Source organism: Agelaius phoeniceus, chromosome 15 (assembly GCF_051311805.1).
Source record: "Agelaius phoeniceus isolate bAgePho1 chromosome 15, bAgePho1.hap1, whole genome shotgun sequence".
NCBI lineage: Eukaryota > Metazoa > Chordata > Aves > Passeriformes > Icteridae > Agelaius > Agelaius phoeniceus.
This window is the reverse complement of record NC_135279.1, coordinates 6,968,022-6,979,850: the sequence shown is the minus strand read 5'-3', so window position 1 is coordinate 6,979,850 and position 11,829 is coordinate 6,968,022. Positions and strand designations below refer to the sequence as shown.

The following is an 11,829-nucleotide window of genomic DNA, read 5'->3' as shown; positions in this document are numbered from 1 at the left end:
GTACCCCGTGGGTCAGGGCTGAGGGAGGAGGGTGGCAGCTACATAGTTCCTGCCCATCCCATCTGCCACTGCCTGAGCAAGCCCTGACACATTTCACCAGAAAATGTCAATAAGCATTAACAGTCTCATTAACACCATCACTCTACTGTGCCTCATTATCTTAACAGGCACATTCTCATTGATGGGGCACAGTTTATATTTTTAAACCCTAGGAAACAGCAGGCTTGTCTGTTCTTCCTGTGTTTTGCCTCTCATTAAGGAGTACATGGACTTATCTGGCTCAGGGCCCACAGCTGAAAATTCCAAGCAGTGCAGCCTATGGGGAGATACCAGTAGCTGCCTCCTGGTCTCATTGCCTTTGGCAGCAGTGGCTAGGCTTAAGGAGTACCTGAATCCACCTTCTTTTCTGTGTCGGTTTTCTATCCTCTCAAATTCCTCAGATGCCAGAACCATCCCACTGTCTGTCTGATTGTCCTGGAAGGAAGCAACAGGAGTTATCAGTAATGTCCCTGTCGACTGATCAGAGTGGGAAGGGAGGAGAAATCATTCAGGAGATGAGATCCTGTGTATGTGTGATGGGGAAGAAGGGGTAGGAGCACTTTACCAGCATGCTCTATATTTTTGCTGTATCTGATTTTCTTAGGTACCTTCTTAAAAGCAGCATGTAAAAAGGTAAGATTTGTGTGCTTAGTTAGTGCCATTTTTGGTGAATGAAAGAAGAGTGGTCCCTGGCTGGAAGATGTATCACCATCAAATCTGTGAGAGGTGATATTTTCCTCTGAGACTAAAGCTATGACTTCAGTTCTGCTGCTAGAGGAGATATCAGTATACCATTCCAGTTGAGAGAGACCTGAAGGATCCCTACTGCACATTGCCATATGCATCAAGATACAGGAGCTGCAGATAAACACTCTGGGTTTCCTAATCCTGGCAGGATTTCAGTGTGCTTACTCAGGCTGTGTTCACAGATTTGAGAGGGTGAAGAGCAGGCTCTTCTCTGGGGTCCTTTATAGTCCCCCCGTTTGCATATCTAACCTCCCTGTTTCCCACTCAGGCAGTGGGAACCATGCTGGAGAGAAACCCCTGTGTGCCAAATGAAGAAATGAACGTGCATAGGACTGAGTGGACCAAACAGGAATGACACACAGACTAACAAAAGATAGGAGTGATCTTCCTTCCACAATCTTAACAGTAAAGGTGTCAGAAAAGACTGTCCCCCACTCAAATCCCCTCAGATGCTACTCACCGGGTGTGCCTTGTACATTGTGTGTGTCATGGGAAACTCTTCAAATGTCTTTATCCTGGATGGACACCTGATCTGATTTCCTCCCGTCAAACAACCAGGGAACGAGACACAGTTGTAGTATCTGCCAACAGAGGTACACAGTATTCAGTAAAGGCAAGAGTCAATGTCCTGAATGAACAGGACCTGAACTCAACCTCCTCACTGCGCAACCAAAGTATGCAGGGAGGAGGATGACCCAAATGGTGGATTTGGGGAGGGTCATGGGGCCACCTTAGACCTCTTAACCCCATACTACTTCTGCAGTGAAGACTAGACTGACTGAATCAGGCCCCAATAACCTCTCTACGTGGGATAAGCAGAAAATGTCATATAGATCCCAGGCATCACATCATTATAGTTCATCAGAGAGAGAGGCCTGGGACTAATTGTTTGGGTCAGTTAGGAACAGATAGGATGAAGCTCCTTACATGATACTCTGGCAGCATAGCTGGAGGAGAAGAGGGAATGTGATAGACTTACAAACCAACACTTCCTCATGAGCAAAATAAAGTAATTTTGCTTTTATAATCAAGAGGGTATGGCCTAAATTCTTGGATCACACCTTAGCAGCTAGGATTTTCTGAACATCTGGGTTCTCCCCATATCCCTCAGGCTCCCTTACAGGTCCGGCTGCTCGCTGCCTGCTGGGCTCTCTCTGCCCTTTTTGGAGGGGATTCACCTTGCTGCTAGGCTGTGGCAGCGTATCCTCATGTCAAAGTCCTCTTCATCTGAGTTTTGCTGGGCAGAGGAAGGCACCTGGGAGAAACCATCATCTTCTGAGCTATGAGAGTTGTTCAGCGGGATGTAATCTTTCCCTTCCTGGTAGGAAGAACAGTAAATGGCCTTACAAGAAGGGGAAGACTTTCCCACAAGAAAAGGCTCCACAGGCAGAAGCTGTAAGAGCTGGGAAGGAAAATTTCTGGTTTATAAATTTTATTTCTCTAGGACAAAATATCTGGCTGAAGATTTCTATGACCTTTGTGTTAAGTAGCTGTGAGTGATGCATGGAGGTGTGTGTGAGCAGGAGAACAACAGCCATAATAATCCCATAATTCTCCAGTTTACATGGACAGAGTACTGTGCTCCAGGGCAATGTCATTTGTGGCTTAGTCATGTCTGTGCTGGGAACCAGCTGAAAGGTTAAAGTCAGGAACATCAGGATGAGACAAGTATTTAGCTATCATTTTCTGAAAGAGAGCATCAAGAAAAAGTTAAAATCAGAGCTGCACACTCATCACAGTTAAATGCCCTGGTGAGTTACCACATGGAAGTGATTAGTAATGCATTCAAAGAAATCTGTATTACTGACTGCTGTAATGTAACAGTTGTTTGCTTCACATGGCCCTGACATTTCCATCTGAGGACAGAGTTTCAGAAACCCTGGTCAAGTCCTGGTTTTCATTATGCAGGCGTGTGGGAGGGCCTTGACTCAGCTGAGGAATTTCAAATAATCGTCTGGGGATTAGGATGGAAGTTACTAGAATGACGACTGAGAGGGTTTCTGCCCTGCAAGGAGCAGAGTTTTATGAGAATGCAGCTAAAAGGCTGTTGCAGAAATGACTTCTCTAACAGCTCTGGGAAATAGACCTCTGACCCAGATTCTCTGTGTTATTGTTGGCCTACACAAATGTATTGCATTGACCATGGAGTCAGCTGAGGGCACAGTGAGGGAGCTGGTGGTGATAGAAGAAAGAGCTGTCTGGAGCAGAGCAGGGAGAGAGGTTTTCACCTGCTGGACATTTTCCTGAAGAAGGTTCCCCAGTATCTCCACAAGGTCGGAGAAAGTCGGTCTCTCCTTGGGATCACCGTGCCAGCAGCTCAGCATTATACGGTAGCTGCCAAGAAGAGGCGCCGGTTTTACACCACAGAAATCCCCTCCTGCCCCACTCCACACCTCCCACCCACATGGTGCCCACTGGCACTGCCAGTTCCTGCACTGGGAAGGAAAGCTTGGTCCCCAGCACACTGGCCAGGTAGAATTACTGGCAGGGTGTTTGTTTGTTATGCACTTACCATACCAGGGAACAAGGAGCTAATTCAGTGCACACTGACAGACCCGTCCCAGCACGGGCATGCAAGGACACTAGAGAGCTCTGATCAGAACCCATTGCCTTGCTCTCCAGGCAATGGCCTAGAGTGAAGGATGTGTTGGCTCATCCTCTACCCTGGCTAAAGGTCAGGCATCCCACAGATGCTCTATGCTGGGATCTGGTAGGTTTCTGCCCTCCCACAGAGGCCTCTGCTCTGACCAATGCTGGAATCCTTGATGTTTCTGACTCACATTTCTGCTGTGGCATACTCTGGGGCCCTCATCCTGGTACCATCTTTGAGCCTCTGGCAGAACTCCTCATTGATCTGGACTCCAGGATATGGAGATGCCCCTAAAAAAAGTTCAGAGAAGGGTGGGAACATGAAATGTGGCATCAGAAACCAGTCCTTTTGAGACTGCCCTTTTGAGACTGCCCTTCATTCCAGAACACTGAGAGGTGTGGTCCCTACTCATACACAGCCCAATCCTTGGTGCTGCCTGAGTCAGGCTTCTCTGCCTCAGTGAGCTGGAGGCCACCTCTGCATCCTTGTGTCCCCATCACTCTGTTCATGGGTGGATATGGACTCCACTTTTTTTTTGCCTACATTTTATTGCTTCCCATCAGTCCTTAGATGTACTTCAGAATGTCTGTCCTGCACAGACTCACCCACAAACTGCTACATGGCTAGAGGTGTCTCCCTGAGCAGCACAAGACCCTCATTAGGACCCACCTAGTGAGAAGATTTCCCAGAGGAGGACCCCAAAAGACCAGACATCACTCTGGGTAGTGTAGACCTTGTCGAAGATGCTTTCTGGAGCCATCCACTTCAGTGGGAGACGGGCCTGCAGGAGGGAGAGGCAAGGCACAAATATTCAGTTGGGAACATGTCCCAGGACAGTCCTTCTGGTAGCAAAGGGATGAAATGGATGAAAATAAATCAGAGCCAATAGCCCTGCTCCTCTCTCCATGGAGGAATTGGTTGGTCAGAGGGAGGGACAGAGACACTGAAAAGGGGTTGAAAGAGTATAAGGAGGAGTAAGTTAATGACAGGCTGAGGGGTAGAAGGAAGGAGACAGAGATCTGCTGGTGAAGGAGGACAGGACTTGTGTCATTGGTCCACTGGCTTCTGGTCCCAGCCATGCAAGTAATTCCACTCCTGCTTTTTCATCTCTTCATCAAGGGGGCCTAAGCTGTAAAGGGTTTGAGAAAATGGCACTCACACTGCCTTTCCTGACATAGTCAGGGTCCTTGTAGATGTCTCTGGCCAGGCCGAAGTCACAGATCTTTACCACGTTGTTTTCTGACAGCAGGATATTGCGAGCTGCCAGGTCTCTGTGGATGCACTGAGGGCACACAAAGAGGAAGGGGCAAAATAAGAGAGAGAGAAACCACAATCAGAAGGTGTCCAGCACCTCCCTTCCCCCATAAGCCTGAGCTGAAGTGGGGGAATGGTGGAAATGGGAAGAAGCTAAAGATAAAAATTTCAAAAAGGGCTGGTTAAGGAGAGGTTGAAATGCAAGAGAACTAATTTTCCAGCTTTTGTACACACATCTATCTCAGATTTCTTGATGACTGTGAGGCAGATCACTGAATCTCTCTGTGTGTTACCTGAAAGGTGGCTGTAGTCAGGTCTCTCTCATCAGGCATGCACAAAAGATCAGGTGAGTAAAGGAAAGGCTGAACTCACCTTTCGGGATGCCAGGAATTCCATGCCACGTGCTACCTGGAAGCTGTAGCAGATGAGGTCCTCCATTGTCAAGGGACTTTGCCACAAGTCATCCACTGTTCAGAAGTAACAGAAAATGATTAGACAATTGGCAGTCTGTAGTCCTCCTTGCCTCTCGCTGGGACTGCAAGATGCAGCCAGTTTCTCAGTGAAACACAGTCAGTCCTCAGTCCTAACTGGAGTAATCAGCCCCACTCTAAGATTTTCTGCTTAGGTGGCAGAAGGCACAAAGCAGGAACCTGCTCAAGTGTGAGGAGAGAGTCCAGCTTCCAGCACATGTCAGTGAGAGAGAGTTGTGGGGAGCAGGACTGGAAGGGGCTTTGAAGGTCAGCTCATTATTTCTGTCCTAGGGAGGACTCAACAAGATCCCCCTCAGTTCTCCTTTCTTCAGGCTAAAATACCCAAAGGAATTTAATTCTCCCTTCTGGGTTTGACACCAGAAGACACAACAGATGACACAATAGCCCTGTTTGGGGAATTGCCATCCGACAGTGATCAGTTCCAAGGCTGGGGCCCCACTCTCCACTGATACCCCCTGCCCATTCCCCAAGCTGGCCAAGTCTGGCATATTTTGGGTGGTCCAGGTGGGGAGCTGGTGCCAAGGCTGGAGTGTTACCTTCCTGGATGGGCAGTGCAGTGCGGCTCTTGTGCAGCAGGAAGCGGTGGAAGATGGCGCTGTCGCTGGTCCCAGAGCGGCTCCTCCTGTCTGCCCTCACTGCCTCCACGATGGACTGCACCTGAATACGCAGCCTGGGAGACTTCTCCTGGCAAGGGACCAAACCAAAACCCTCAGCAGGCAATGCACACTGTAACCCCTGCAACCATGAGCTGCACAGTCTCTTCCTGTTCTTAAACTGTAATTCTGGCCCGGAAGCATCTACCATTGCAGAAAGAAGGACAGAGCCTTTCTTTGTCACATTGTCTGATCATGTATTAGGCTGCATGCCTTCCTTCCCTAGACATGGGAGGGGTCCCTAGAGGCAAAGGAAGCTGCTCACCCTGTAAGGACTGAATCCTTCCCTCTTGGTCCGCAGGTAGTTGGAGAGGTTTCCATACTTGCAGAACTCAACAATAACCATGAGTGGACCTGGTGAGAAGAGACCAAAGGTTAAGGCTAGAAGTGAGGGCTTGAGTTGGTCAGAATTTGCCATAAGTTGTGTTATGTGCAGCCCTGCTGAGCTGTGATATCTCCTCTAAGTGCACACAAACACACCAATAACTTTCCCCAGGTCCCTGTGATCACACATGTGGACAGTAAAAAGACGCAGGGGACAAGCTCTGATTTTTGGGAGCAGCACAGCCTGCTGCCCTGGGATATTTACCATTGGGTTTGGTACAGGCACCCAGCAAATTCACCACGTTGAGGTGATTCCCGATGTGAATGAGGATCTTCAGCTCTGACATCAGTGCCTTGTGCTCGCTTGCAGTAGCTCCCTCTGGAAACACACAGACCATGTCATGACACCTCCTCAGACTTTTCACTCCCCCTCACCACCCTTCTCTAGCAGCATGTTAATGTGAGTCTTGCTGAGGAGGCTGTGACCTCAAAGCCTTGGAACATTTTGTTATTGCATGTTCCCACATGAAATGCTGAGCCTTGTCTGGAGATCCCAGGATCCCTGCTGTAACATAGGGTGCTCTCTGTAAGTGCAGGGACCCTGAACAAAGAACAACACAATCTGTGCCCAACAAATTTTTCTTTATGATAGTTGTGCAGTGAAAAACATCACTTGAGACTTTCATTGGGATGCACCCGTTTGAATCTCTGCCCTTTTGGCCTCCAAACAGAAATAACGAGCCATGAAACAATTTGAAAGAAAATTAGGAACAAAAGATATCTGATTCTTTTTATCACAATTGAAGATAGGAGCTGTGTCAACTCAAACTCAGATATCTTTTGATGATTCCTCTTCAATAGCAAACACAGTGTCATGCTCCTGCCATCTCTCTGTACTGCATCTTCTCTCAAGTGTCCAATTCACATCAGTTCTTGACCCTCTGTTTTACACAGGGTGTGTTCTCAGGTTTTGTGTGCCTTTTTCATACTTCTCAGCCTCCCCATGTGCATTTTGTCTTCCTTGAGAGTTTGTAAATTTAGCCTGGGAGACAGAAGCAACCTCTTGAGCTGCAGCTGATGGGCCAGGTGAGAGCCTTGCCTCAAAAAATTGTAAAGCAACCTTGCTCAGCAGGCTCCTCACTGCTGTGCAGATGATCTGTACACTTACAACACAAATGCCGTTCAGATGAACCATGACACGATTTCCATGTACAGGCTACTTCTGGCCAGACACTGCCTCAGTATTTTGTTTGGTGCCAGATTACAGAATAATGTTTTGGATGCCTGTTTGAAAGCATGGCTATAAAAGTTTAAAATCTCACAATAGATAGACCAGGCTTTGGGTGCAAAGCCAATTTAGTCCTCAGAGTTGGGTAAGAGCTGCAACCTGCTTCCTTACCCAGCCCTGGATCTGGCCCATAAACACAAAATACAGGCACATTTGGAAAAAGGCACTTGGGAGCAACACTTCTTTCAGTGGCATGCCAAAGAGGGACTCTGGATTCTTGTTAGTCCTTTGAGACAGATTTCATTCTTTGCCTCTGAAGACAGCGAAATTTCCTTGAAAGCTGAGTTCCCCAAGTCCTTGCTGCCAGTTCTGCCACTCCAGCCCCTCAGTGCAGCTGAATGGAGCCAAAGAGGATCAACTGTGTTGAGGCCAAGAAGCCATTAATTAAGCTACAGGCATTTGCAGGGTGAGTGTTCCATGGCAGGTGCCTCATTAATTGCTGTCTACACACACTGCATGTTTTGCTTCACTGTTCACATACCTTTCAGCATTTTGACTGCTACAGTCTCACAGCTGTTACTTTTATTGATCCCAAATGCAGATGCTTCCACCACCTTCCCAAAGGCACCATGACCCAGGACTTTACCTATGGACAAGGAGAATAAGTGTGAAGAAAGGCAGGTGCAGAAAAGGCAGAATAGAATGAAGGAAAACAAAAATCCCAACAGGAAATCATGGGAAGAAGAAAGAAAAAACATCATAAAGGAAAAGGAAGGAGTGGAACATGTGCCCTTTCAGGTGGCTGCTTGCTGTGTCGGTGAGAATAAGAGAAAGGATGATGGGAGGAACTGAGACAGAGCTGGCATGGACAAAGCAGAGGAAGGAAATGGCCATGCAGAAGTGAGGGACTGTTTGTTGCCCTCGAGCAAAAAGTTGTTGTGTGTGGGAAAGGTAAATGACCCCTTGCAGCACAGCAGCCAGGACTAATGTCACTGCTCTGTGCCTCAAAGGTAGCCTGCTGCCCTTTAAAGGGAAGAGGCTGCAGGTAGGTGTCCCAGCATGAGGACAATAATGGATGCAATCCTGGTCCTGAACTTGGGGTACCTGCTGTAAACTGGGCTGTTCTGTCCAGACTCCCACTTGGAAAATATGGGGATGTGTTTTAAACCATGCCCAGGGATCTCCTGTTTTCAGCAATACCTGCCTGGGATAACAGTTGGCTCAGACCTGTCTAGAGTCAGTCCTAAAGAGATTTCCCAGGCAGGGCTGGGCTTCAGGGACAGCCTGGGGAAGAGGATGGGAAGCCTGAGGCAGAGAGAAGGCATTAAATGCACAGAGGTGTGTTAAGAAGGGTGAGTTTGTAGGGCTGGTGGGAAGGCCTGGCTGCAGAGTGCAGGGGGAGGGAGGGATCTGGCTCACCCAGGCGCAGGCGGTCTCGGGGGAACTCCCACTTGCTGGAATCATAGGGCAGGTACTCGCACTGCTCCTCCAAGGGCACCTCGCCAGGGTCCATGATGATGGACAGGTAGCCTGTCTTGATGTCTGCGTGGGCTGGCTGCAGGAACCAGCCAACACCAAGGGTGAGGAGGTGCCCTCCTTGCCCCGGGTGCTGACTCCCAGATGAGATTTGGATTCTTTGCCTGCCTTGACCTCCTACCTCCTCAAGCAAAGGCCATTCCCCATCACCTCCTTTGCCTCAGCCCTTACTCATCCTGTCCTTGGCAGTGAGAGCACTGGAAGCATCACCCAATGACCTCCTTTTAGCAGGTGCTGTCATGAAGCCCCGCATGACAGCACTGGTGTTGCCCCAAGCCCTGATATGCCACCCTCCCTGCCTGGGGCAGTGACAGTCACGTACCCTTTTGATGTTGCAGAAGATGAGAATAAGTAAGATCCAGAAGAAAACAGCAATAACTCCAGTGCCAATCAGGATGACAATCTCTACATTGGTCCTGTCATCAGAGCCTGTGGGATGGAAAGGCAATCATAGCTTCAGAGATTCCCATTCTATGCTCCAACTCAGCCATTCCTTATGGTCTGCATCAGGATGTGGGGTGACTGGAGACATGTTTGCCTGAGCTAAACATGCTACACTACAGATCCTCCTATGAGAGCACCATGCCACCAGCAAGGCCAAGGGGCTTTCACTGCCTCCTGCTGTCACAGGAAAGAGTCATGGGAGCTTGGCCATAACTCCTATTCCACCCCTTCACATCCCCAGGGGTGTTGTGGCTGCTGGTACCTTCCACGGAGACGCTGGCTGAGGAGTTCACACAGCCCTTAGCGTTGCAGACGCTGCACAGGTAGAGCCCAGCATCCTCCTCCCTCACCCTCTGGATGCTCAGCTTCTGGTTAAAGTCTGCCAGGTCGATCCCTGTAAGGCACAGAGGGTTGTCATGGTCACTGACAGGGAGGGAAGATTAGTACACTGGACTCAGGCTCAAGTCCATGAGCATTTTTTGGCTGATTCATTTTAGATGGCAGAATGACATCACACCAGCTGGTAGAGACTCTGCTCTCGATGGCCCCAGAAAAACCCTGGAGGGCCCCTCCTCAGGCAGTGTATGGAGGGTACAAATCCCCCACTGAACATGCTGAATAGGGACAGTGCCCAGGCAGTCCAGCTGGCGTGTCAAGTTCTGTTTCACCCTCAGAACCTGTTCCTTTCCCTCTGCAATGTGCCTGGATCCTTTGCATGTCCCTTCCATGAGATCTGGGTCAGTCCCTGCATAATTAGAGACACCAGGCTCTGGGCTGAGAGTAAGAACATGAATGATTTCTCTCTCCCTGCTCTCAAGCTGAATGTGCACAAGCACAGACAGTGTTGAGCTGGGCCCTAGGGCATAGACTTGGCCAGTGAGACTGCATCAAATTAGGACAGAATGTGATTAAAACCAGGCTCTGGCTGATTCAGAGAACGGGTGCCTTTATCTGGGGACAGCAGGTCCCAGAACCCAGCAGTGTTCAGCTCTCCAGCTGCTGTACAAACTGCCCTGTCTGTGATCCACCCCCAGCCCACTGTACCTGACACTTCTTCCACCAGTTTCTCGTCTTTGTACCAGCTGATTTCAGGAACGTGGTTGCCGTCCACTTTACAGCGCATCTCTATGGAGTCGCTGACGTTCACCCAAATGTCTGTCAGGTTCTGCTTGAGGCGGGGGATCTCCAGGGCTGGAGGAGCAGCACAAAGAGGAGGAGGGGAAAACGGGAAACTGATTGATCAAAAGAATATCTGTGTTCCTGGGGGCCTTTGGGTCTCTGACCCCTGCTGAAGGGTGTCTTGAGAACCCAGGTGCCCTGCCTTTGCCACCTTGAGTTTAGCTTGCTTGTGTGGCTTCCCCTGGGAATGGCCTGGGAAGCTGATGGTAGCAAGAACACCAGCTCTCCTCTGTCACTCCCGCCAGCCCTGTGGACCCTCACCCTGCACAGAGATGTATTTCTTGTGGCAGTGTTTCTCCCGGGTCTTCCTGTTCTGCACCTCACACACATAATCTCCCTCCTCATCCAGGGAGATGTTGGGGATGGTGAGCAGCAAGGTCGCATCGTTGGAGTCGGGCTGGAAGCGCAGCTCCCCCTGCATCTTGGTGGCATAGTGGTGGACATTCTTACAGTCCAGCACGAGGGGGTTGCCCTCTTCATCGTGGAGCTTGGAGAGGTTCAGCCGATACCACTGCAGGTTCTCATAGGTGTAGTTGTCTGCATTGCAGCTCAGCTGTAGGTCCTGCCCCTCTATGGGCTCTTCCGAGGGCTGGGACTCAATCTCGAACCCGTCTGGAATGGCTTTCAGGAAGGAAATGAACATGTGAATGAGTTTTCATGGCTGAGCTGCCAGACACAATGAAATTGTCTCCTTGGGCTCAGCTCTCAGAGATCTGCCTGAACTCAGGGTAAAGGAAACCACTGTAGACCAGAACTGTGACGTGCAAACTGCTGGCAATCACAGCTTAAGCCCAGCAAGTGCTAGGGGATATGCTCAAGTCCCAGGGGGAAATTAAGATGGGATCACAAATGAAACAAGCCAGGGAGGTCTCAATTAGGCTGTTACTGCTCCCAGCTCAGCTGCAGCATTCTGGTTTGCACTCATGCCCACCTTCACATGTGCAGGCAGTGACACAGCAGCCTGGTCAGCATTACTGAAGCAGTGACTGAAGATGTTCATCTTGCTTCACAACAGCTGGTGGCCCTGACAGCACAGGCACTATCACAAGGGCTATTCCTTCTGGGCTGGGAATTTTATTATGGAATTCTCATTCCACAGGATAAGCTTTTGCAGTGCCCTTGCTGGGCTCCCTTTCTCAGCAGACAGGGACAGGCTCCCGACAGGACTGGGTACCGCTGGCAGGAGGCTCATGCAGCCCCCTATGGGCCATGACTCCAGTCCACACCGCAGGGCTCTAGTTCCTACAAACTCAGCTTCCTCCCATCACCAAAATCCCGTGGGATCACTGCCGGGGGCTGAGGCAGCCGGACCTGGCCTGGGATAGGTCGAGCGGTGCCACTAGA

At 49.7% G+C, this 11,829-nt stretch overlaps 1 protein-coding gene across 4 annotated transcripts in view; it reads right to left on the bottom strand.

The window, feature by feature from the left end:
* FLT4 (fms related receptor tyrosine kinase 4) overlaps positions 1–11,829 on the bottom strand; it is a 57,689-nt gene that overhangs the window by 4,913 nt on the left and 40,947 nt on the right. For 2 of the 4 annotated variants that reach the window (XM_077186447.1, XM_054642923.2), the window contains exons 13-29: positions 10,747–11,106; positions 10,351–10,497; positions 9,569–9,700; positions 9,185–9,291; positions 8,746–8,881; positions 7,868–7,972; positions 6,364–6,477; positions 6,040–6,128; positions 5,658–5,805; positions 5,003–5,097; positions 4,536–4,658; positions 4,046–4,157; positions 3,567–3,666; positions 3,015–3,120; positions 1,965–2,104; positions 1,247–1,367; positions 389–474 (exon numbers count right to left, since the gene is read on the bottom strand). In XM_077186447.1, coding sequence (XP_077042562.1) covers positions 389–474; positions 1,247–1,367; positions 1,965–2,104; positions 3,015–3,120; positions 3,567–3,666; positions 4,046–4,157; positions 4,536–4,658; positions 5,003–5,097; positions 5,658–5,805; positions 6,040–6,128; positions 6,364–6,477; positions 7,868–7,972; positions 8,746–8,881; positions 9,185–9,291; positions 9,569–9,700; positions 10,351–10,497; positions 10,747–11,106 — 2,221 coding nt within the window. The remainder of the gene's footprint in view (positions 1–388; positions 475–1,246; positions 1,368–1,964; positions 2,105–3,014; positions 3,121–3,566; positions 3,667–4,045; positions 4,158–4,535; positions 4,659–5,002; positions 5,098–5,657; positions 5,806–6,039; positions 6,129–6,363; positions 6,478–7,867; positions 7,973–8,745; positions 8,882–9,184; positions 9,292–9,568; positions 9,701–10,350; positions 10,498–10,746; positions 11,107–11,829) is intronic. The other 2 variants (XM_077186448.1, XM_077186449.1) reach the window with 2 other exon arrangements.